The sequence below is a fragment of the Seriola lalandi genome, unplaced genomic scaffold (assembly GCF_002814215.2).
Source record: "Seriola lalandi dorsalis isolate HSWRI2012SDOR001 ecotype SW California unplaced genomic scaffold, Sedor1 jcf7180002054276, whole genome shotgun sequence".
Classification (NCBI taxonomy): Eukaryota; Metazoa; Chordata; class Actinopteri; order Carangiformes; family Carangidae; genus Seriola; species Seriola lalandi.
Genome location: NW_019524829.1, coordinates 2,079 through 27,733, shown reverse-complemented (window position 1 = coordinate 27,733; position 25,655 = coordinate 2,079). Strand labels below are relative to the sequence as shown.

Sequence of the window (25,655 nt, the reverse complement as noted above, 5' to 3'; positions counted from 1 at the left end):
ATACACTCACACCAGACAGACACCTGGAGGTTAAATATAGGATGAAGTTTTCCCATTCCCACATGTTTTGAGTGGAGGCGGAGGGCAGGGGATTTTTGACCCCCTGCCTCCGCACTACTCCGCTGAGTCACTCGAAAAGGAGAGGGGGGTTGGGGTGTCTGCGTCTCAGAAGGTGACTAGACTATGGCCTTCAGTTGCGTCCCTCCTACCAAACGCCCACATTACATCCCAAGGCTGGTCCCTCTGTGGGCCATGAATGCACAGAGTTTCCTGAGGGCTCTGATATAAGGAATCAACAAAACAGAGAGAAAGCGGGAAAGAGAAAGAGGCCATGACACAACACTCATTATACAGCATAATATAGAGCCATAAGTAGAGGGTTTGTGTAAGAGATATGAGGGTGTAAACTAATGTGAGGAGAGGGCCACAGAGGGGTAGTCAACTCAAGGACTTGCATCCAAATTTCCCAGGGACTGTGCAGACACTAACTTTTTTTTTTTCCCCTATGTCGCCTAAATCATGGCCTCCATCCCTGTGTTACATCCCACTATCCCGTTTTATGGATGTCCAGAGACAGGAAATCTGTTAACATGTAAAAAATGCACAGCAATTAAGGCCAGTCCCCTCTGGTGAAAGAGGGAACAATGAAAGAGTCCCAAGACCTTCTTAGTAAGACTGTGTAGGTGTCAAATCCAAACACTCACAACATCAAGGACAGATGTGCCTAACATCTCAGAAAACACACAGTTTACACACAATACCAAACTGAAATCTGAAATCTGTGGCAAAGAACCCATTCCACAATCTCTAAACATACGTAATTTAACCACTGTATTGTATGACTTTACCTCTTTGACTTTGGTAGGTCCGTCATTACCAACTTATCCTGTGCAAACAGATATTGCTCAAACCCTTAAAGCTTTACTTTAGATTGAAGATTCCAAAAATATCAAATATTGCATATATATAAATGAGGTACATTTTCTCACTCAATACAGTGGTGCAGCAAGATAAGCAAGACAATAAGTGAATATTAGGAACATTGAGGTTTAAATGGTCAAACTTTGCATTGCAGGCAGCACTCTAGGGATGGATAATGTCAAGTTGCTCAACCGGCCTACCACTGTGGTCCAGACTGTGATTATTAAAAACTTTATTAATGTTTTCTCATTTAGATCACAATGCACTGAAAACAGTGAACAGTGTGAGTGAGATGAAAAAAAAAAAACCCCAAGGAACCAAAGGAGTCATAAAACATCTTAACCCATGATGTGAATGCTGAAAAACAACAAAATGAACAAAGATAAAGAACAAACAAATACAGGCCTCAGATATTGAGAATGAAATCAAAGGGAACGGGGGTGTGCGGTAATGAGTGAAGTCACAATGTTTGAATCCACAGGAGTTGTCAGCTATTAAATCAAATCACACTTAGCAAAACTTTTTTCCCTTGTTGATCCAAAACCCTCTATCTGAGAAGATCAACGCCACTCTGCTTTTGTGTTTTTGTGCTTTCATGAAGTAAGGTCATCATATTGACTGTACAGGAAAGATTTTTTTTTTTCAGAGCTCAGGCCTATGCATTACACATTATACTGTTGCATAGGATTGAATGAGGTTGCCACCGAAATCCCTCATAGCTGGACGATCTCCAGAGCCTCTCTCCCATTTTCTCTATGCAAAGGTGTTGCTCTTTGTCCTTTGTCCTTTTGTCCTTGTCCTCTCTCCAGCGTCTTTATGCAGGGCTGCAGCAGGCATGGCTCTTTTGTTAGGATGGATCTTTCCAGTGATAACTCAGCCCGGATGGTAAAATGGCCCATTGAAATTGAAAGGATATGGCGTTCCTCATCTCCAGAGTAAGAGGACACCTTTTGTGCATCTGTATGTGTGTATGTGTGTGTATGTGTGAGAGAGAGAGAGAATACATGTATGTTATAATGGGAATGTTTGAGCAGAGAGGTATGGGTTTTCTTCCTCCCTATGTGGTGGTGGTGTGTGTGTGTGTGTGTGTGTGTGTGTGTGTGTGTGTGTGTGTGTGTGTGTGTGGGATATTTTAAGTGTGTGTGTATGTGGTGGATAATGAGTCTGCAAAATGAGGGCTCATATTAACCCTCTAGGGTGTGTGACATCATCGTTTCCAAACAGGTTTGTCGATTTGTGAAGGACTTTTAACGGAGCCACAGCAGAGGCAAAGTCAGTTTCCTTTTGATAAAGACCTTTAAAAATATCTCAATGAATCTTTCTTATGATTATAACACAGGGGAGATATGTATCATTTCCAGGGTGGTTTTTAAGTATTTTGAATTGAGTCCAAGTCAAGCCTGAAGATGCTGATGGGAGACCTGGAAGTCAAAATGCAAGTCTTTCCTTTTAATGGTTAGGATGCTATTTGCAGCAGTACAACAGCCAAAATCACAACAATTGATTTTTTAAAAAAGTTGGATACAGTGAATCAAAGCATTTCTACGTCAGTGAAACAGCAGCTCGACATTTTCAGTGATGCTAACAACATCACTGCTCTGTAGGTAACAATGTTTGTCCTTCACTTGTTGGATAGTTGGTCAATCCACTTTTTTGTCCAAACTGAAATATCTCAACAACTTGATGGATTCAGATGAAATTTTCCCCAGCTAATGAATCCTGGTGACTTTGGTGATCCTTTGACTTTTCCTTTAGTGCTACCACTAAGCTGAAGTTTTTTCTTATTTAGTGAAATATGTCATATACAGTATATATATATATATATATATATATATATATAGACATATACATATATATACTGTATATCTACTAGATGGACTGCCATAAAGTTGGTACAAACATTCATGGTCCTCAGAGGATGGACTTTGATGAACTCTTGACTGCTCCTCTAGTGCTGTCATGACGTTGATGTAAAGTGTCTTAACAACTGTTAGATTTATTACCATAACGTTTTGTTGAGAACTGGCATAACTTTTCTTCTAGTTCCATCATTAGGTCAAAATTTTAATTTGCCCAATATGGAAAACTAAGATGTGTTAGCATTTAGCTTAAAGCACCGCTGTGCCGAAGCACCACAAAGCTGCTGTAGCTGAAACTCTTAGTCTTGTTAAACATTTATTGATCTGAGGTCAAGTCCACAGTCAAGTCTAGAGACAGGTGAATCTAAACAGTCTCAATTCCTCATTTTTACAACTCAAGCCCGAATTGAGTCCATGTTTAAAGATTCTCCAGCTCTGATAATTTCATATTTTAAGTGACTTGAGTGACTCTTTCCCTTCTCTTCTTCTCCTTTTTCATGTCCCCTTTTCTCTCATTTTCTCTCCTGCCTTCCACCTTCTCCTCTCTTCTCCTCTTGTCCTTCCTTGTCTTCTTCTCCCTTTCCTCTCCTCTGCTGCTCTCGCTTTATCTCCTCTCATTTCCTGAAGTATTGGGGATATCATCTCGCCACAGAGTCTTATGTTGTGCTGTGTCTTCTTGCACAGAGGAGCTGATCTCTCCCTTTAGACTTTGAGACTTGGATAATGTCCCTATTAGTCTGCGGCATCTCTCTCTCTCTCTCTCTCTCTCTCTCTCTCTCTCTCTCTCCTGTCTCCAAACTGCATATCATTCCATGAAAGTTGGACAGGTGGATGGAGAGTGGAGAAAGGGAGCAGATCAATGAGTGGAAGATCAATAGGAAAGCCCTTGATCCTTCACTCATTCCTCCCACTGGACATCTCAGACACTCACAGAGAGCTCTCCCTCCCTTCCTCGTCTCCCTTTCTCAGTGAGCTTATGCTACAGACAGATACTGGTTTGCTTTGATTCCTTAAACATTTCATTTTAACTATGCGATTGACACTCTGATCAGTCCTCATGTCAAACACATGAATCTAGTCTGAACGTGTCTCCAGTGAAAGGATGTTTTGCAGAGGCATGGTTTTGCTGTTGAGTTGTTTTTGTTGTCTGATGTGACATCTGGTGGTACCTTTCTATAATGCAGCCTGCTAATCTGATGTACATGTTTTCCCGCTCAAAGTGGCCTACTTGCACTGTGGAGTGCTGCCAGCTCCTTTTCTGTGTGGGAGAAAAATGTGCAGCTAACAAAAATCTCTCAGGTTAATGCGGATATCTTATTTTGAAAGCTGAGTAAACAAAAATACCCTTTTTGCTTGCTATTCATCAACTCCCTTTTCCTCTATACTTTATTTAAATTGTTAGTTTTATGACAAACCTTTGACTGCATGTAACCTAGTAATACAAAATGGAGAACATATCACATACTTTAGCCTATGTAAACCTGTATGTATAAAATATAAAATGTTAATTGTTTAAACTTTTTCTCCTATTATTTCTCCAAAAAGCACCATGCTTTGTATAATATATAACAGCAAACATCTCCTTATCACTGACTTCCTACTGTAGTATTCTTGATATCCCTGTTTTTAAAAAAAGACACTGAAAAGTCCCAGTGTAAATCTTCGACATGACTGAATACAGAATACAGCCCATGTTAAGGCGGGATGCTACACCCCGCCCACGTGCTCATTGGTGTGCTTTCATGTGCTGCGCAGTTGCAGCGCAGCGCCGCTGATCCTGAAAAATACGCCTTGTGCAAAGGAACGCGCAGCATTGAACGCCGTAATGTTAAGATCTGCGATCTGATTTGCTGCTTGCACACAAGCACAATATTTGTGAGAGGAAACAATACATCCACATCTCCGCTGCAAAAAAGGCCTCGCTGGCTGTTTTTCTTTTTGACTTTTGGAAGCAATGAACGGTTCTTATGTCAAATCCAAATGTTTTGTTGTGCTGACGAAGGGATGCTGCGTCCAAGGGGACAATTGATGTGAAGGAGTTGTTGTTTAGCCACGAGGGCTCCAATGACCATTACTGCGCCAATTACTGTTTAGCGCTCTAAAGCGACACCGACAGTCAATGATAGGACCATATCACCTTCCAGGTGCTTTCACGCGCAGCCGCCGCACGCTGTGCCAAAACAGAGTATAACGGGGTCTGATTACACAGGAGGGAGGATGGTGGCAGAGATGGCGAGCTGTGGCGCGGCTTGTCAGCTGGAGGACGGGTAAGACTTTTTGTTATGTCACTATGATGCAGAGAAAAGTGATGACCTCTGGATTTATATCAGTGTTTGTGTTTTTGCGCGCACACTGGACAACACGATGCCTACAGTAGGCATGAGGCGCTAAAACCCCTTTGCGACAACACAGGAAGTGGTGTCCTCTGTTGCAGTCGGTTAAGGGCTCGCGTGTTTGTGCATTTTAAGAAAAATGAACAAATCGATGATTGCTTCCTGGTTCTAACATGACGTAGATTGCAGCTAGATAGCATTTAAACAAAAGGAGTTATGATCGCTTTGTTTGTGCCTCTCCGCGCTGCACGCTTCTGTGTTGTTACAGTGTGATGACTCACCGACAATGTATCATCATGTAGGAGACACGGTTGTAAGTGAGCAGCGGGCTAGATCACATCAAAATGTAGGTTGATAAACAAAAATCCATATAAAGACGCATTAACAGTCACCATATGTGTTAACCTCATCATACACTGGGCTACATGCATGTATAACTTTCATGTATGCCTTCAGTTTTTCATTCATAATATCAATGCTATGAAAACACTTTGCCAACATGCAGTCCTATTTAAAATATCTTTAAAATCAGAGGAAAATCTCCATATGTTTCATACTAATCTTCTCAATAGATACACAATATGTATTCTCTGTTGTATTGTGACCACAGACAGGTGAGGTGACAGTGATATCTCATTGTATTGTGTTGTTGCCTGGGTAACATTAGCAATGAAAGCAGGAAAAGTCCCTGATTGTACAATACAACCCAGGCATTTGCAAACATTGTTCTACAACCTATGAAAATGTTCAGTGAAGTCAGAAGTTAATGGTCTTGTGGGACACGTAAGTAGTTAGATAACTTTATTTGAGAAGCAGTGGCACTAGCAGGACATCATTTGCTTATTAGGTCACGATTTGAATAAAGGTATATTGTGACCCAGTGTGATCATCGTTTTGAAATCAGTCAGATATAATATTAATAAGTAGAGGTATCAAAGGTCAACAGTTTTCTTTTTTTTTTTGCCTGTGTAGTAGATGCAGACTAACTGACAGTTGTTTATCTAACCACAGATGTCCCCTCTCTGCATGGTGTTTATGGGAGGTTGTAGAAAGCATGTAAATGTTGTGGCCTTTATCTTTGAACCAGAGACAATGTGAGACCCTCACAGAAGATTCTGCTACTGTGTTTTCACAGGCGGAAAATAGAAACAAGTTAGAGCAGAGAAAGTTGTGAGAACTCATGCAGGGAGTTTATTCATTGTCTGAAAACATTAGAGTAATGAAAAAGCAAATTTTGTTTAAAGGATAAGATGACTACCATGGCAACTAATGGGCCATGTGTTGTAGTGTGACTGAGGCAGAGCTGTGAACGAATTGACCTTGAGTAGAAGAAAACACTATTTCCTGAACAGATGTTTGAAAACAAAGGAAACCACAGTGCCTTATCATGATTAACAGACGCCAAATAAAAGACTGCTCTTTGGACAGGTTTAATAATCCTAATTTCCTGATGCATCGTTTTGCTTTTGATCAGCCAGTTCTGCATAATAACAATTGAGGGAGAGAAACAGGAAAAGACAGAAGGTGAGATGAGAATTAATTTTTCATGCCTGCTGGTGGTGAACTGGTTCTTCTTGTGAGCCGTGAATGAATTGACCGTGAGGAGAAGAAAACACTGTTTCCTGAACAGATGTTTGAAAACAAAAGAAACCACAGTGCCTTATCATGATTAACAGGCACCAAATAAAAGACTGCTCTTTGGACAGGTTTCATAATCCTAATTACCTGATGCATCATTTTGCTTTTGATCAGTCAGTTCTGCATAATAACAATTGAGGGAGAGAAACAGGAAAAGACACAAGGTGAGATGTGACCTAATTTTTCACTCCTGCTGGTGGTGAACTGGTTCTTCTTGTGGGGTTGGCTCTACGTTGTGTTTTCTCCCTGACGGATGTCAGGCGTGTTGTATCTCGTCCAAGCTCAGACTGCGTCAACAGGTTGCTCCAGTCCTCGGCTCAGACACATCTAAACTATTGTACTTGGCTCATTGTTTGATAAACTACATTCCTGGATGAGTCAAGCAGATATCAAAAGATTCAGAGAGCTGAATAGTCAGGAAGAACTGCTATTGATTTCTGCTGTGCAGGGCTGGGCGACGTTATTAAAATTAATATCACAATAAAAAAATGAAATTCTTTGACACTGATGTCACATGGCAGATATTTGCAAAATGATATGAAAAAATGATCACATTGATGTTTGATACAATTCAGTGTGTTCCTCTGTCGTGCTTTACATTTGACAAACCTTTTCATGTGTAAAACAAAACTTCTAATTACTCACAACTGAATCGTTGTCCAGCCTTATCGCCATGCCTGACGCTGACTTATCGAAGCAGCACAAGTGTTTACACGACTGGGACCAGTTTTGTGAAAATGGCAAAAGTACCTAGCCAGTATCTTTCCATGGCTGGTTTCCTGCATCATCAACACTGCTCAGAAAGTGGATCAGAGTGTGAGTTTTGATGGGAAGGTGAATCTATCATTTGACAGGATGGACTCGTGTCATAAGTGTGAGAAAGTGAGATGCAGACAGCTTGTTCACATTTCCTGTTTTTCTCATTCATTCAAAAGCAGAAGTTGTCTACTACAAGAGCCTACAGCTGCACGATTTTAAGAGCCATCACTTTCAACTGCTAAATTTTTCCATAAATTTCATCACACATTGCAGACATCCCCCACATGACTCCGCATTGTGATTTATAGTTGTCTGAATGTTATCTCCTCTGTGCTACAGAGACGGAGATATCCCTGCGCTGGAAAACAAAGGTAAACATGAACCAATTTTCATTCCTCCCCTCCTACCCACGGCTTCTCCTTTCAGTTTCTCACAGAGCACATGTGTGGCTACATGTGTTTGTGTTGTTTTCTTATACAGTAGCGTTGCTATGTCCCTCCCCCACCACTTTCTTAAGATTTTAAAAGTGTGTATTTCCATCTATTATTTGTATCTACTTCTGCTCAGTCTCCCACTCCCCTCTCCTCTCCTCTGGCCTCCCTGATTTCCATATCGTTTGCCTTAAAGGGCTGCAAGATTTATGCACAGTCACACGATTACCTGTGTCTCCAGTTTTGCATTTGCTATTTTTAACACTGCTCACCAGTGCACAAAATTCTGTTGTTGTTTTTTTTTTCAGTCAAATATTTACTTTTTTCCCTGTGAGTTACCAGATAGTTTGAGAATTCAGGGCTCAGAAAATTTTTCACATAAAGTACCAAAAAAGAAAGAGATATAGATGGACATAGGAGAGGACATTAGAAGTGCCGTGATGTGACTTTCTCTCCTGATACTGATTAAATAAATCTTTATATAAAATAAGTTTGTAAGAGAAAAAAAAACAAAAAACAAACAAAAAAAAAAGGAACTCGCACCATTTCCCGTTTTCAGCTGGTGCAAAATGCTGCTGCACATCTTTTAACTGGCACAAACAAGTATGAGCACATTTCACCTGTTTTAGCTTCACTCGACTGGCTGCCTGTCCATTTTAGGATACATTTTAAAATTCTTTTATTTGCTTTTAAAGCCTTGAATGGCCTTGCCCCACCTTACCTCTCTGAGCTGCTGCACCCCTACACTCCCAGCCGCTCTCTCAGGTCAGCTGACCAGCTGCTCCTGATAGTACCTAAAGCTAGGCTTAAGCTCAGAGGTGAACGAGCGTTTGCCGTTGCAGCTCCAAAACTGTGGAATGGATTGCCGCTGCACATTAGACAGGCCTCCTCACTGTCACATTTTAAATCTCTTCATAAAACCCACCTCTTCTCTCTGGCTTTTGACACCATGTAGCGTGTTGCATCTTGTGTGAGCAGTGCACTTTATTTATTTTATTCTATTTATTTTATTTTTTTTAATCTTATTTTATCTTTTATTTTATTTGTTTTTATCTTATTTTATCTTATTTTATCTTTTATTTTAATTGTTTTTAATCTTATTTCTATTTCATTTTATCTTATTTTATTACTTTTATCCTATTGTGTCCTTCATCATTTTATTGTGTTGTGCTATTTATTGTGTTTTTTATCTTGCTGTGCAGCACTTTGGAAACCTTGTGTTTGTTAAAATCGTGCTCTATAAATAAAGTGGATTGGATTGGATTGGATAAAAATAAAAATACAACAACTGGTACTGCCAATTAAGATTACAAATCTAAAGAGATCTAGAGATCAATTATTTTTATTAAATTTAAAACTTGTATACACCACTGTGAAACTCATTGGGCTAATTTTTATTTGCTTATTATTTGCTTATGCAACCACACTGTTCAAATCTGCATATATTTATTTAAAATTCTAGTGAGATACCAATGTTTCAGGCTGAATTTTGGGGAAATATGTAATAAAATATTCACAAGACAAATTACATTTTTCCATTTGATGGAAAATTGCAGCCGTGAAACCATGAAGTCAGACCACTCTGGTAGCCAAATGGTTACATCGCATGCCACATGACTGCATCGACCACGTGGACTTTTGTTACATGTCACAACCTTTCACTGCTGACTGTCAAATAAAGGCCAAAAAAATACATCAAGTGTTAGGTTTCAATATTGAGAGCTGGAACAAGCCAATACAAAATACATATAATACAATCAGATGATTTTAACAGCTGCTTAAGTGGAAAAAATGGGTTTAAGGAATGACGCCACGAGATTAACAACCACTGCTGTAATCAACCTTTTTTTATGCCGTTGGCTTTGCTATTATTTTAGACCAGCAGATGGCAGCCAATACCCATGGAAGCATTCAGACCTTTGAATCTGTAAACAAGTGTGTGTGGACATGTGGATGTGGATGCGTGTATCTGTGCGGGTGTTTGCTCTCCGCCTTGTTTGTCAGTCTGATGAAGGGAAGCGGCCATGCCAGAGTGAAGAGAGATGCCTGCTGGCCCAGCTGTGAGGCGGCGGCAGCGTTAGCCGAGGAGGAGATTGGTCATAGGAGGCATATGAGGGCAAGGAGAGAGAAATGGGGGATAGTGAGTGGAGAGAGAGGTGAAGCAGACAGATTGAGCAAAGTGGAAGAGAGAGATTGATGAGGGAGGTGCTGCGAAGGGAGCAGCGATGGCAGCATCTGCTTGTTAGTCTAAGATAAAACTCTGTGGGCCAGGGAGGATGGGCTCCATCCATTAGCCGGACCAGGCACTTAGCCAGATGGCCCGGTCCACAGACGTTCACTGCTGGGAAGTGAGGAGCAGCAGCAGCTCCTCTGGACCCATCTGTATAAATGTGCGGGGATGTTAATGCATGGCACTTATCACAGGCTTCTTCACAGGGTGCCACAGTTCAGCTGCTAAGGAATGATGGGATATGTAAAAGCTGTCGGGGGGGGGGCTTTTTTGATGACTAATATGAACGAATACTTAAAAAAAAAAACAAAAAAAAACACAGCACACAAACATAGATGTAAACTAAAAGCACTGGGGCTGCACCTGTTAAAGGAAGAACCCCAGTGACAAAAGGTAAAACTCTTTTTTACTTCTTTTTCAGACGATTTAATCTAGAAGTCCGTCTATTATTACTTTCCTTATGCAAGGAAAGTTTTAAACGTTGTTTGTGAAGTATGGAGACAGGTTTAGCAGCAGGCCATGTAGCTACACCTGAGGTTCTCCCTCCTAAAATAAGCGTGAGAAAGTAAAGAAGCAGTCTGAATATTTTCAGCATTTCCCTCTTTACAGATTATTGGGTGCTGTTTTTTTCTGTTTTTACTTCAGCAATAAGGTTCTACTCATGATAATGTAATAACCACAAAAATTATAATGATGTTATCAAACTTTTAAAAGTGGTGAAGTCCCCATAACGATGACAGTGATGCTATAATTAACATGACATAATGATGTCACATAGTGATATAGTGATTGTAGTCACTAGTGAGATGGAAAGACAAGGACTTTTTGTTTTCTTCACATTTTGAAATATTACATCATGTTTCACAGACCAGACAGCACTGACCTCAAAACAATTACTAATCTGTTACAGATAATCTGACAGAAAGTGACAGCAGTAGTCCAGGTAAGCACAAGTATCTCACGTGTTCTTTCCACATAACTCATCTGCAGACAAGCTCAATTTGCTGTGGCATTTGATTCCTTTGTTTATATCCAAATGTTTTTCTTCTTTGCATTTAACATTTAAACATTGTGGCATGAAATCCCTTTTACTTAGCATTCATTGGAAATTCAGTACAAAGTTTTCGGCTCTCTCACAAGTCCCTTGCGGATTGATTCATTCAACAGAGAACACTGGAACGTCCACTGAGGAGAGCTCGGACGAGGATGAAGAGGAAGATGAGAATTCTGGTGAGAGACAGGCAGTTCAATCAATATTACATGTCATACCTAGAAGGAATAGCTTCTAATTTTAGGAAATCTGCTCATTTACTTTCTTGCCCAGAGTTAAAGTGGTATTGATATTCTCTAACTCTCAGCAAGAAAGCAAACAAGCATATTTCCCAAAATGTTGAACTACTCCTTTGATTAATCTCTCTTCACCACCCTCCTTTTTTTTTCTTGTATTTTGACTTTCACCAGAAGCCTGTGCTGAGAAGGATGGAGGAGAGGAAGGTAAAATATAAGATCCCATAATCGATCTTTGAAAATCTTTATAAGTCAAAGGTTTAATTAGATGAAGACTGGGCATTTTTAGAACAGTTTCACTCAGTTCGTCGTGTTCTTTGCAGACGGCGAAGCAGCCGATGAAGAGGAGTCTAAAGATGGTGAGACACCTCACAAAACAACACTGTGTCCCCAAAATATCAACACCTGCCTTGTCAGACTAAGCAACTGGTTTGCTTTTTAAAACATTTTGTTTGTTGTTAACATCCAGACCGCCATGTCAGCTTGCATAGTTGCTATGGTTATAGTGGTAACTACAGCCACAACCGCATGCTAATGGCAGCCATACTACATAATTATTCCTCAAAATGTCGGACTCTGCTGGCTTTTTTCACAGAATTTGATTCGATTCGAGTGTGCTCCACCCTCACTCACAATGCCTCACAACGTGCAAAGATTTTCATGTGCTAATATTGAACTAATATTTTCTCCTTTTAGAGTCAGTCGCTAGACCTGAAGCAGAGGTTTCAAATGGGAAAGGTAAGCGGATCATAACTGATGTTACAGCACAAGGACTGTACTAGAGATAGTGGCACCTGTCTTGTAAATAACATCAGATGTGTTTTCATACTTTGTGACAGATGAGAGTCAATTCAGACTATGCTGTGAAAAATGCAAAGCCATCCATCAGGTGAGCTCAGAAGCAAAAGGTGGTGATCTTCCTTCCGCATTTGCTATTCTCTACGTATAGTATTATTTAGATTGTTTTTTATGTTGTTACTATGGTGTTTTTAATATGGTGTTATAATTGTGCAAACAAATAAAAAACATGCGTTGGTGTGTTTGACAGAGCCATGGCAATGAGCTTGTTACCCCCAGGAGAATCTCCAAGGGACGATTACAGTAAGTGATATTGCATCTGTGTAGTGCATTTGTACTGATTCTGTACAGTGTCACTGACTCTGTGTGTTGTAGGGTGCAGCTGGAAGGAGAGGGAACATACGAATGCTCTGTCACCGGCCTGGTGTTTGAAGCATCGGAGCGGGTTCTCGTAAGGTACTCAGTCTTGTCCTGGTCCAAGTTCGGCGCATTCCTCCAGGACTCCTGGAAGTTTGCGGGACCCATCTTTAATGTGGACACCATCAACAAGGATGCCTCTGTCCTAAAGTCCATCCAGTTTCCTCACTCTGTCTGCCTCGCTGGTGAGAACATTAGAGCTTTAATTATGATCTTTTTCCTCCTGGAAAGTCTGATTCCAAAATATATATTTTTTCCACCTTTTAAAAATAACTTTTAAATATAACATACCCACTTACTTTACAAATTGATTTTGATATGAAGATAAATCTTGAATCCCGGGTTAATTAAGACATGACCCATCTAAGGGTATTTTTACGTAAAGTAGTTAATTTTAATGAGTATAATTGTCTTTTTTGAAACACTGATAAAGAATATTTCTTGTAAAAATATGAATCCATAGTTTAAAGCACTTCTAAGTAAGAGATTAAACCTTCTGTTATCTTCACACAGACCCAGAAAATGAGATGACATTCAGTGTCCTACACATAAAGGACAACCGTCCACGCATTGAGCCGACAGTGGACCACTCAGGTAGCCATGTTAAGTGGAATGTGACGTCCCTGTCACCCGTGGGTCCCATCATACAGACGAGCCAGTCTGTAGAGCGCCATGGGGTGGTCCTGGTCTACAAGCAGCTGGGGAGTGACAACAACAACTACAGTTTCCATATCTACCTGGCCACCAACAGCTCGTCCGACATCAAGGCAAGTGTTTGTGAATATGCTTGTAACATCTTATTGTTACAAACTTGCCTGTCAAGGTGTTTCATCATGTTTTGTTTTAGTGTTTCCTGTTTCTAGCTCCAGCTTGATCATCTGACTGTCAAGCAAGTGTGCTGGCTTGTGGGCTAATTCTATATAGGCAGGTCCTTTGTTCACTTCTCTCTTTCTCCACCCTGCTGCAGCAGCCAGCACCTTTGGGTGTTTTTGTTTATATGTTTTTCATTTATTTATTCATCTTTTTCAATAAACATTCATACAGTAAAAGTCTACCCTAGTGGTGTTCGAGCCAGGTATGACATAAGAATGGGGATCTAAAGGATCTAAACCTAGTCCCTTAGCTTGAGATTAGTGCCGTCATTTATGTGTTGCCATATGAGGTAGTTTTGGAAATCCCAGTTGAGTGAGCTATCGGCTGCTGGAGAGACCAGTATCAATTTATTATTTCTGTGTGGTAGCTCCAGGGGCCACCCCAGTTCTCTACCTAACTGACAAGGTAGAATTGTCAAATTCCCGTCTTAAGAGTAGCACAGGGCGGCACATGATGACCTCCCGTAGAAAGCTAAATCTGATTGGCTCTCTGCCTTGTCAGCTCCCTGCTGTTGACCCTGAGCAGGAGCCATGCTGCTCAGAGGATTCTGAATCCACAGGCTTTGAACCATTTGTCACTGGTGGTTTTGTAGCGATGTCAGAGTCTGACCTGCCATAACCATTAACATTTTGTGGGATACTGGTACATCTAAGTCGATACTCTTGCAAGGAGTTTTCTTTTCATTTCATTTATTTATTTAGGGACAATGCACATTAATCACCATTACTGTAAATGTGTTAGCCAGCTGGTTAGTTTTCAACTGCAATGCTTAGGTGAGATGTTTCAAGAACCATCAACACAATTAAATCATAATACAACAACGTCACAGAAAACAGCAACAACAACAAGACAATTATCAAAAGCTTAACACGGGCAACGCAAAACTGGAAGCAGCAAAATATTAAGACACTAGTGAAACAACAAACATTATTTCAGTACATATAGCGACGCAAGCAGCATGAAGCAACAACAGCCAACTTTTAACACGCTGACAGTTATAAGTTAGTAAAATGGTATTATATGCCAGACAAACATGTCATGCAGCACAGTTATAAAACACGATCAAGATCAATTCTATTATTGATTATCCAGATTCTGATGTAACTTTGCCAACATTATTCTCCACTGACTGATCTTGTCAGCCCTGCCAAGGAGTCGGAGTGAGACTCCACATGTGGGGCAGGTCTTTAAAATTTTTAAAAACTGTCTTATGCAGCTCACCAGCTCTTGCTGCTCCCCAATTTTGCTGCTCTGTTTAAACTTGAGGTTGATGCTGACAGAAGAGGAGCAGCAGCTGTTCTGATTCAAGAGGCCGCAGTAGGCATTGACTGCTATTTTTTTTTTTAAAAAGTTCTCACAGGGCCAGAAACACTACAGCACTATTGGGAACGAAGCCTTGACTTTGCTGTTGGCACGTCGCTGCTTCAAAACTGACCGTAGCCCTTTAGTGTTTCTCCATCGCATGTATCACAGCAACCAGAAGGTTAATGCGTTGGGCCGACATTGTCCAAAATCTGGAAATTCCTCATGAGAAAGACCAGGAAAATGTTGCCCTGTTTCTCCAGACCTTCAAACCCAAACAGTATCTGTAGTTACAGGATCCTGTTTCATTTCATATCTACAGCACCTTGTTAGTGGAACCTCCTTTCAAACAGGCACTTTGATCTGTACATGTTCTGGCAATTTATATGTCAGCGTGGTGACTGAAAACAAAACCTCTTAACCACTTAAATCCAGTAATAATGTGGTATGTTCCTGTATGGTGATGAGAGGCTGCGGTTACAGGACTAAATATAATGCACAATCATGGTCTGAATGTACTCATTTAATCTTTATTTAATCTTAGACAAGGCTTCTGAAGGCAGTGATAGGTTTCACACTGACTCATAATTTCTTATGAATATGGAAATAGAAATATTAATTATCCACTTTTAAAATATTGTGAGTGAGCCAAGTTTTGTTTGTGAATTAACTTTTCACTTCAAATTACAGCATGTTGTGTTTATAGTGGTGGAATTTCTCCTTTGAGGTGAGAACAAAAACAAAACAAAAACCTTCCTTATATGCACAGCACAAAAAAAAAATATTCCATTTATGAGACCATTGCCTGAGTGTCCCTACATTTACCAATCACAACTTTGAATCATGACAACTGTTTACTGGATAAAACTCCAGCAAAATGCCTTACCTATAAAAAGACTAAAAACCAAATATAACTTTCAATTCTTGTTCATTTTTGTGCACTGGCTTTGATGCTATGTTAAAAGCAGGGACCAGGTTTCCAGGTTTGTGTAATACACTCATGCATGGATGTAATAGTAGAAATTTCAACATCTTAGGTGTGGGCATTGACTCACTAGTATTAATGACCTCATCAACCCCCTGAAATAGGTGTTATAGTAATTTTGTGCAGTGAGATGGTAAATTTATTTTTATGAACTTCATGGTCAAGTTCAGTGGTATCTTTCGTATTGATGCCTGTTGTGTGTGTATTACAGTAAATGCACTACGTAATCGTGACAGCAATGACAATAAGGTTCAGTTATTTCTTTTTTTTTTTTCTTTTAAACTTTATACTGATAAAGTCACTCAGGAAGTGTGCTTGTGGTTGTGTGAGCATGTATGTTTGGGAGGCTGCGGCTGGTGAATAATCGTACTGCATTTATTGTGACCCAAATAAATGACACTTCCTGAAAATTTTTGTTTTCCAGTCTGATGTGTTTTTTAATCATTAAGTGCATTATGCTGCTTTGTCCAGAAGTCTCTGACTGGAGCTGAACTCTGAGTGGTTTGTTCTTACAAGACGCCTTCAGTTTTTCCATTCACACTGTGGAAAATGTGTTTTGATTGAATGTTAATCACCATTCAGCCTGCTCATCTTTCCACAAGAAACTGACGTATTTCCTGTTTCATCTTGTCCCCCTGCTGTCCTTATGTAAATTAGGATATATGCAAACAAGTGCGGGCCTACAAGAATCGTTACATTCGGATTGACAAGCCTCCCACATGTAAACTGGATGAAGGGACGTATCGTCTCCTGAGCGAGCCAGAGGGAGACATCAAACCTCAGGTTTGAGTTGTAAATATGCATGTGTGTTTGCTCACAGTAAAATCATCTATATCACAGCTTACAACTTGGAAAAACAAAAATATACATTATGTTGTGACTGTTAGGTGTCACAGGGTTATCATATGTTTGGATTTTTTTTTATGCAGTGACCACACAGTTTAATTGTGTTTATGTGTCTCTGTACAGGATTTGAAATTCACCCTTGCAGTGACTAAGATGAAAGGCTACTTTGAAGCTTTCTTTGAACAGCCTCCTCCCTTTAAATTGTCTCTTATAGAGATTGACTCTGAGGAGACTGTATGGTCTGCCACCATCAGAGAAGGTACCAATTCATTTAGTCTAACGCTGAACACATTTGGTGAATTGCAGGTAAAGAAACATTTAGGTCAAAAATCAGTATTTGTCTGAAAAGCTTTTTTAAATACATGTCTGTGACAGCAACAGGAAACATGCATCTTTTTATCTGCAAATTAACCAAAAGTGGTTGCTGAGCTCCACATGTTTTTGTTAGTTTGTTTCCATTACAAAGTGGTGATGTTCATCTTTTGCTCTTCTCTTAGGTGACTGTGTGGATAACACGGAAAAGAAGCCAAGGAAAAGGACAAACAGTAAGCTTCTTTCTTGTTTTTAATCAGATTAGATTTTTCCATCACAGCGTGCTTTTCAGCTGCTACAGGTTGACCCACATCATGTCTGTCTCTCTCATAGGCAGACAGAGGAGCAGCAGCCCCTCAGAAGATGAAACGGCCTGTAAAAGACCTCGATGGCAGGATGAGTCAGGTAACTTCCTGCGTCATTTATTAACCACTGACTTGAGAAGAACTTCAGGCACAACTTTGTTTTGCCCTGGTCAAGTCAACAGAAACCAGACCACATTTCCAGATGCACCTGTCTGTTCTAAAATTATACTGAAATAAAGAACGTGTTTGTTGTGGTTTTTTTTTCCAGATGGAGTGAAGACAGTGATGACTCAGGTCCAGGACATGTCAGAGAAGCAGCTACTGCAGGTGGCCAAGCGACTCGGGAAGGAGTGGAAGCAGGTGGCCATCTATCTAGACTTGAACTCCAGGGACCTGGATGACATCCAGGCATCTGAGAAAGATGTGACCATGCAGAAGCTGAAGATGCTGGTGGAGTGGAAGAGCAGAAGGCGGCCGGGAGAGGCCACGGCGGGCCACCTGTGGAAAAGTGTGGAGGAGCTGGATGACTTGCCAAATGAGGTCCGACAGACACTGCAAGGTAATAAACTACAGACACACCTGATAGTGTATATCACAGTCCTGTGTGGACATTTCAGTCATCAAATTCACTCAACAGATTTGTTACAGGAAGAATGTTGAAACTCACCAGATGGTACAAAGTCATTTTTATCAAAATCATCAGCTATAAGCTGGGAGACAGCATCAGATGGCTGTAAGGGAACGAAAAGCATGATTTATTCCCACAGATAAAGGTTTCTTTAATTAAAGGGGTGCTCCAGAGATTCAGTACTGCACTTCCATGAAGCTGGAGGATGTGTGAAAAAGTTTTAAAAAATGGTCATAACTGAACCAGCAGAGCCTGAGATATCCTGACTTTTAGCTCTAAAAACACAGGATCCTATACTTCCCATAATGCAACTCTATAGTCCCACACCTTTCATTCAGTTTCAAGCCCAAGCTAACATTAAACATGCACTGGTGGCCAAAGGATATGTAAATGAGATTACTGTTTCAATCAATAGTATTGCCACAATATACAATTTATGTAACAAGAGAACATCTGTGATTGAAATGTTCAAATTCTGGGAGACAGCCATGCAGGACTGTGGTGTACGTGTTGTAGAGCCAGCTGGATCAACTGGTAACCTGTGACTGGCAATTGTATTTATTCTGAAAAAAGTATAAAGCAGATATATCAAAACAGTATTGTTTGTCTATTTTCAGATATGATAAACAATCAAGCAGCTAAATGAAAGGGATTTGACCTAAATGGATCGTTGGATATCTGTTCTTCCAGCATCAGGAAGAAAAAAGATCTCAGGAATACAACAAAACCAAGTTGACCTTTGGAACAAACATTATCTCTTCCTTCAGTTTGTGTTTCTCTTTTGAATATTTTCTGGACGTGAAACTAATTGATGAGTTTTTGTATTTCTGCATTTCATGAAAAGGACCAGTGTCCTATTTCTGGATGGGCATTTTGTTCAAATGTGGTCCTTTTATTCTGTAATGAATACAGAACAGACAAGCTGTACCTGAAGGTACCATTGTGTAGCCAGAATTTGATGCTTAGCATCATCAGGTTCTGAAATGACCAGCAGATGTAGAGGTGTAGAGGTCGTTGAGATATTGAGTAGCTAATTATGTAGCCAGTAACACATGTAAATGTAGGTGCTGCAGTGTTGAAACTGCAAGAATCAGGAAAAATCCAACCTGTGTATCTTGTTTCACTTTTAAATGGGATTTTTTATAAAATAATTAGGCATTACATCACATGCATGTGACTGTCCAACGCATTGCAGACTGAATTACTGAACCATTTTGTGTGTCATATGTTTTTATATTTATGCACACTACGTCCTGTACATATCTTTTTATTTTATTTTTTTATTAGCAGATTTTTCAAACCTGCAATTTATTTTTTTAAATGTGTTTTGTTTGTTTATGTCTGTTTGTTTGTTTTTCAGAAAATCTGAACCTGTAAAACATAATAGAGTTACAAGAGGTGTATTATTATGTTGAACTTGAATCATGAACCTGTTCCTGCCCTCATGAGACTGGAATGCACATTGTGGTTCCATGGTATAAATTTTGTAGAAAACACTCATGTGGATTCTGGGCTGAATTTATGTTTTCTACCTGCATGATTTTAACTACAGCCATGCATCATTCCTATATTTTTAGTTACCTTTTCAAGACATAGCTGTAGACATTTCAGTTAAATATTCTCAACATCCCTACAATGTATTTGTAATGGTAACATGTCATCATTATTTTGGAAACGCTGCAGAAACGGCATCTATAATGTTGAATCTTTTAGGGTCTTCCATGCCAATATGATGCAGTAATGTTTACATTCAGAGAACATTGCTTCCTTAAACAATTTACTTCAAGTAATCCTGTCATTCTTTTTTGCACTTGTATGTATCAGGTCTGAGTCCATGGAAAGACTTCTGGAATAAAGAAGCAAATGTTGACTGAATAAAAGAATAGGTCTCCTGGATGTTGTGTTTTTCTTCATTTTTTTTTAACAGTGTTACCTGAAATAAAGATTAATTAGTTCCACTTCCATTAAAAACCATTTCCACCTCAGTTCTTGCTAACCAAAAATACTTTATTATAAATAACAATAAATAACATCACATGCCACCAAATAAATAAATGTAATAAATATATCTTAAATAAATAAATACATTCCCCCAAATACTGGAATACATTCATACATGTAATTAGGCCAACATGGCCTCCACTGCTAACCTTGGCAATAGTTTGACTGCCATTCAACTCTTACTGAGTGAAGAGTCTGGAATGGAGCCAGCTAGCTTACGCCTGAGCAGTAATCATGCAGACAGTTGTACAGCATGTGCAGTGTAAAGAACTACTTGGACAGTAGTTGTGAGTACAAGTGATGGTAGTGAATGGTCTAGATGGCTTGTTCAGTTGTGAAAATTTCAAGGAGCAGAGATAGGGTGGTATTAATTGGAGTGATGGTGATGATGATGATGATGCAGGATGTTTACTTCCTGTGGTCTCCAGAAGAGATGTAGCCCATAGCTCGGTTGATGGTGATGGCTCGGACATGGAAACCTCTCATCATCTTACACATCTGCTCTCTGTTAGAGTAGGTGTCACTTCCCCACATCTGTGCAGCAACCTCCTAAAAGATGACACAATAGTATGCAACATTAATACACCATAATCATCTGCCGGTTTCGCACACACTCACAAAAAACACCAAAGTTCCCTCTGTGAAATATCTTTACAAGGATTAGAAAGTTTTTATGTAAAAAATTTTCCTCTTAAAGACTGAAAGATGAGGAGGAAACAGGGAATAAACAAAAAAGAAGGAATAGAAAAATACCTCTGAAGAGTCGTTGTCCTTATTCGGCATCAGGGAGCAGTTCTGTATAAACCAAGGAAGATTTCGTCATGCAACTTTCAAATGTTATTTCCAAGGAGATTCTCTATTTCTGTCTTTAAATCTTGACTCTGTCACTCTGTTTTTTTTTGCCCTTCGCACATATGCATAATAAACACACCTTCAGACTCTTTATTATTGTCAGAGTTGGGCTCAGACGTGCTACTTCTTCATCAGAACTTCTGAGTGGTGACTTCAGGTAGGATTTAATAGCATCTTCATAGTAAGCCAAGTCCTTCATGATGTTCCTCAAACATTCACTCTGTCAAGACATCAAAGAAAGAAAATCCAATCATCTGACTGCTTCATTAAAAATAGGTGTATAGTGTAAAATGTAAACAAATATAAACCTTTAAGCAAAATATATATTGGGTTTCTAATGTATACTCTTGTGTAACATAGGCTACATCTAACAATCCTGAAAAGATTTAAAAAGAAATAGTAAGAACAGAATACCTCACTGAAGGATGAATTTCTTGGCATCATGCAATTTGAGTTCTGTGGGGGGAAAATATTTTAAACATGAGCACACACACACAGCTGTTTATCTTTATAATACAAAATTGGGTATTGAGTCCGTATTTTCTTCAGAATAATTTGATAATTCGTTATGTATATCACTGATAAATCAACAAACCTGAGTCAGAGAGGGAGCACAGGCCAGTAATGTATCAGCTTTACTCCTCACCACTACCTTTTCAGATGTGATGCCAAAGCACAAAACATCCTGTAATTCAAAGGGAACTTCATCATTAATAAAATACAGGTGTGTTTGACAGAGTAAAAGTAAAATCAAATGCGGAATTAGAAGATAAACATGCTGCAGTGATTTGTACTCACACCCTTGAGAAGCTCTGTGATGTTGAGCAGGAGGCTCTTGAAGAGCAGTGAGCACTGTTCGCACTGTTCTGTGCGCAGGGAGGGCAGCGGGTGTCCCGTAGCTGTGCGGCAGTTCAAGGTTAGCAGCAGCACACAGCTGGCGACGTCTGCATGGTAAAAAGAATAATAACCATCAACACACACACAATCCCTCTCATGTTCATTTTGCATGACAAAACACAATATAGCCGTGTACAATGTGTATATAAAGTAAAAGCAATGCAGTCTGTACCGCGGCCTGTCTGACTTACACAAATTAAAGTTTGCCATCTTTCTTATCAGACAGTGATCTTTGGTCGAGCTGGGTGAAGCAGGACTGTTGCTTGCTGCCTGCTTATGTCCTGAATTTATATGCATTCTCGGGGGATTCCCTCCCTCTTCAGGAGCAAAAAGAAAACTTAAAACGTCATACGTAATTTCCTCGTTGTTCTTCCAGCAGCTATTGGTTGAACAAAGAAAAAGAAAAATTAGAAAAACGGGAAGTCAACATGTTTGTGTCATATTTTGAGCGAAAGCAACCACGGGGGAAAATAAGTAGTCATAATGTGATGTAACTTTGCTATAGACCTACATTTAGGAAAAGCAAGTTTTTGATAAACATAAAAGCGATTATGGATGAAACAGTAGACCGTGCATCTGGTCCTGTCAGCAGCAGCATCAGATGGGAAATAGCAGCCACTTATCTGCAGTCAGTCAGTGGAATCAATAAATAAATAGCCTAAATAAATAGTCCCCGGCATCGACCACGCGCAAATGATCTACAGTACCTCCTTTCAGTCCCGAATCACAGGACAACATCTCAATAATAGTGACTGCGCCAGCACCTTGTGCGATAGTCTCTTATTATTCTTAGAATTGGATTTATTGTGCATGTAAATCTATTAAATGTGAGCGCTTCTAAAGTAGTAATATATCATGATATCAGCAACAAAGTTAAACAGCAGAAACGTTGCTGCCATGTGCAACAGTTTGTGTTTGTGGTGTCATTACTAGACAATGTGATGAGCTAGAAGTGAGCCCACTTTGTCTAACTGGAATAACTGATGGTGAATTAATCATAATGAAATTAAACTGCAGTCAGGGCTGCAGCGGTAAATTAAAGGGCAGATAAACCCAGGCCCACCAAGGGGACCGGCCACCAGTCTATATGTAGGTCAGTCACTCACTTGTGGTATTTAATTCAAAGGATTCTTGTTATTTGATTCAGCACCTTTCAGGCAGTTAACAGCGTCCGTCCATTCTCTTTGGCCATCTGTCTCATCTGCGTGTGGGTCACGCACTTAGGTCCAGTCAGTGCGTGTGGTAACGTCAGTGTAGAGGAGGATGGATTTGTTTTTTTCCTCTGCCTAGCACGAGTGGGCGGTGGCTTTATGACTGTTCTGCTCTGTTCGCACGTAAGATCAGGCAGGAACGAAATCCCGAAAAAATTCCAAGTGAAAAGCGTGACAGTGGTGGAAAGTAACTCATCCCCCAGGCGCTGTACTTGAGCACGATATAAGGAGGGGTCTACTTTGATTATGAATTTTCATTTTCTGCTACTTTATACTTCTACAGAGCCGGCCCAAGCCTCTATGGGGCCCTAAGCAGAATTTGATTTGGCCAAGGGCTTAGGTTTGGTCTCAACATTGGTAGGGACGCAACAACCCCGCCAACCCTCCAAAACAAAGAGATTGATTGTTTAATGTATAATAACGTCAACCAAACGGTTAATTAACATACAAGATCTGAATTTACATTCAGGAATGCTCATACACAAATGTAATATATGTACATGTATTGAATTTCCATATAAAAACATGTACATATGAAGTAAAATCATATGTGTATATACAATATAACCTGTATAGCCTATGTAAAAATTACATGTGAAACTGGAACAATATCATATATTGACATATATGTCTAGCTAATGGAAACGTGTATTTTAGTATGTCTGTTTATATTATAGGTTTATGTTATAGACATGTTAGGCCTACATAGATATATATCTATCCCAAAGCCTGTCAGTATATGTTCATTATATACGTAAATATAAAAGATAGACATATATGGTTAACCTTAATAAGAAATTATTAAGAAAATCATATACAAATATGTACAATTTTAGGCATTTTGTTTTAATACAGTTACATTTTAATGAGTATTTCATATATGTTATGAACTTATATCTTCATATAGAAGAACTAAGACTTGAACCCAAATGCACAACTCCAAGACAAAGTACTAATCAACAATATTTTAATAACAAAGTAGCAACGGAAAATCACTCTAACAGAGGAATATATATTCAAAGTACCCAAATAAAAATCGCTCTTTCGAGGAAAACCAACAAAAAATTCAGGACACAGGAAATGACAAAGTATCAAAATAATCTACAGCAAGACTGTGGCAAAACGTAACATTGAATTCAAAGCCTGGCATGGGACAACGTGGCTGGCATGGTTCTCCGGCAACAAGACAAGACGAACTGGCACAGGACAAAGGGAAATGCAGACTATAGACACACATAAGGTAATGGGAAACAGGTGGAAACAATCAGACCAGTGGGAAACACACAAGGGAAGGAAGAAGTTACCTGAAACGAGAGGAGAGTTAGGTTTTCAAAATAAAACAAGAAGTCATGAGACATACAAAACTAAACATAACTTAAAGTCTCTTCATGGACATGACATATGGTAACATCACTCTTGATAAAGAGACAAATAAGTAAGGCATAAAAAAGTAATAGGATAGTAAGTCATAAAGTCATAGTATGGTAAGGCATTAAAAGTCATAGTATTGTAAGGCATAAGAAGTCATAGTATAATAAGTCTTGCGTGCTGTAGAATTATGTTTTGTGTGTGTGTGTATGTGCTGATCTGCCCTCTGCCCTAACCTGTTCTCCTACAGGTGATTCTGCACGATTGATAACTGTTCCCAAAGAGCCGGAGTATAAAGGCTGAGAAGGGATACTTGGCCAGCGCCAGAGAGCCATTCAGCAGCGGTTGAGCTGTTGTATCATTGTCTTAAGATAGCTGAGTGGAGCTAAAGTGATTAGCTGATAGTGATAGTGATCCTATCCAGTGATTATTGTTATTTTGGTTTATTTTAGTTTAGTGGTTAAGTAGTGGTTTACTGTCACACTGCGTTGTGGTTTCTTTTTCATTAATGAATAAAAATTCCTTATTTGTTTGGCTGAATCTGGTTTGCTGTTTGTTTTCTGTTTTATTTTATTATTGTTACCTACCTCGAACCCTCTCGCAGGAGTAAGGTATGGAAATGTCATGGTATATAAGGTATAGAAATGCCAAAAAACGTCATGGTATATTAAGGCATAAAAATGTCATACTATAATGAGTCAAAAAATGGCACAAAACAACATAGTATGGGAAGGCATAAAATGTCATAAAAACAACATAATATACTAAGGCATGAAATTTCCAAAAAACATCATAGTATATTCAGCTATAAAAGGTAGGTAAGTAAATATACCATTTCTCAAAGACACTAACAGGGAATCATGAAAATGTCAAAAAACGTCATAGTATAGTATGGCATAAAACGTAAAAAAAAACATCATACTATATTATTGCATAAAAGGTCATAAAAACATCACAGTATGGTAAGGAATAAAATGTCATAACATTGTAAAGCATAAAAATGCTGAAAAACGTCATAATGTGCAATAGATGAGGAGGGTCCAAAACCATGTTTGAACCTACAACCTCTCCAGTCCCGAGCCATAGTGCAAACCACAAAACCACATAATATAATAAGTCAAAAAATGGCACGAAAAATCATAGTATATTAAGCCATAAAAGGTTATAAAAACGTCATAGTATGGTAAGGCATCAAATGACATAGTATAGTAAGGCATTAAAATGCTAAAAAAACGTCAAAATATAGTATGGCATAAAAATGTCAAAGAACGTCATAGTATAGCATGGCATAAAACGTAAAAAAAAAATTAGAATATATTAAGCCATAAAAGGTTATAAAAACGTCCTAGTATGGTAAGGTATCAAATTATATAGTATAGTAAGGCATGAAAATGCTGAAAAA

General features: G+C 39.2%; 2 protein-coding genes across 4 annotated transcripts; one reads left to right on the top strand and one right to left on the bottom strand.

Moving 5' to 3' along the window:
- The first annotated feature begins 4,652 nt into the window (after positions 1–4,652).
- Positions 4,653–19,820, top strand: LOC111654390 (uncharacterized). Of its 2 annotated transcripts, none has more exons than XM_087173712.1 (17): positions 4,653–5,047; positions 7,850–7,881; positions 11,082–11,114; positions 11,339–11,401; positions 11,636–11,665; positions 11,782–11,817; positions 12,155–12,196; positions 12,298–12,347; positions 12,507–12,559; positions 12,632–12,858; positions 13,187–13,440; positions 16,491–16,616; positions 16,803–16,938; positions 17,177–17,224; positions 17,325–17,396; positions 17,565–17,855; positions 18,542–19,820. In XM_087173712.1, the coding sequence occupies exons 1-17, from the start codon at positions 4,998–5,000 to the stop codon at positions 18,568–18,570; spliced, it is 1,572 nt and encodes a 523-aa protein (XP_087029838.1). In that variant the 5' UTR covers positions 4,653–4,997; the 3' UTR covers positions 18,571–19,820. The 2 variants fall into 2 exon arrangements, with proteins under 2 accessions (XP_087029838.1, XP_023261137.1); XM_023405369.2 differs by having other exon boundaries at positions 11,633–11,665.
- A 346-nt stretch (positions 19,821–20,166) lies between these two features.
- On the bottom strand, positions 20,167–21,884 carry il12a (interleukin 12a). Of its 2 annotated transcripts, none has more exons than XM_023405366.2 (7): positions 21,866–21,884; positions 21,576–21,721; positions 21,373–21,462; positions 21,192–21,233; positions 20,857–20,997; positions 20,679–20,720; positions 20,167–20,474 (listed from the first exon to the last, which is right to left on the bottom strand). In XM_023405366.2, the coding sequence occupies exons 1-7, from the start codon at positions 21,882–21,884 to the stop codon at positions 20,334–20,336; spliced, it is 621 nt and encodes a 206-aa protein (XP_023261134.1). In that variant the 3' UTR covers positions 20,167–20,333. The 2 variants fall into 2 exon arrangements, with proteins under 2 accessions (XP_023261134.1, XP_087029837.1); XM_087173711.1 differs by having other exon boundaries at positions 20,167–20,471.
- Positions 21,885–25,655: the final 3,771 nt, after the last annotated feature.

Bases quoted from the DNA above. Each gene is read 5' to 3' on its own strand.
- LOC111654390 (XM_023405369.2), top strand. From the start codon at position 4,998: ATGGTGGCAGAGATGGCGAGCTGTGGCGCGGCTTGTCAGCTGGAGGAC. The intron at 7,882-11,081 runs GTAAACATGAAC...AATCTGTTACAG, and splicing joins CCCTGCGCTGGAAAACAAAG to ATAATCTGACAGAAAGTGAC. The intron at 16,617-16,802 runs GTTTGAGTTGTA...GTCTCTGTACAG, and splicing joins AGGGAGACATCAAACCTCAG to GATTTGAAATTCACCCTTGC.
- il12a (XM_023405366.2), bottom strand. The intron at 21,234-21,372 runs GTTTGTTGATTT...TTCCCCCCACAG, and splicing joins GTGCTCCCTCTCTGACTCAG to AACTCAAATTGCATGATGCC. The intron at 20,721-20,856 runs GTGTGTTTATTA...TGGTTTATACAG, and splicing joins CAATAATAAAGAGTCTGAAG to AACTGCTCCCTGATGCCGAA.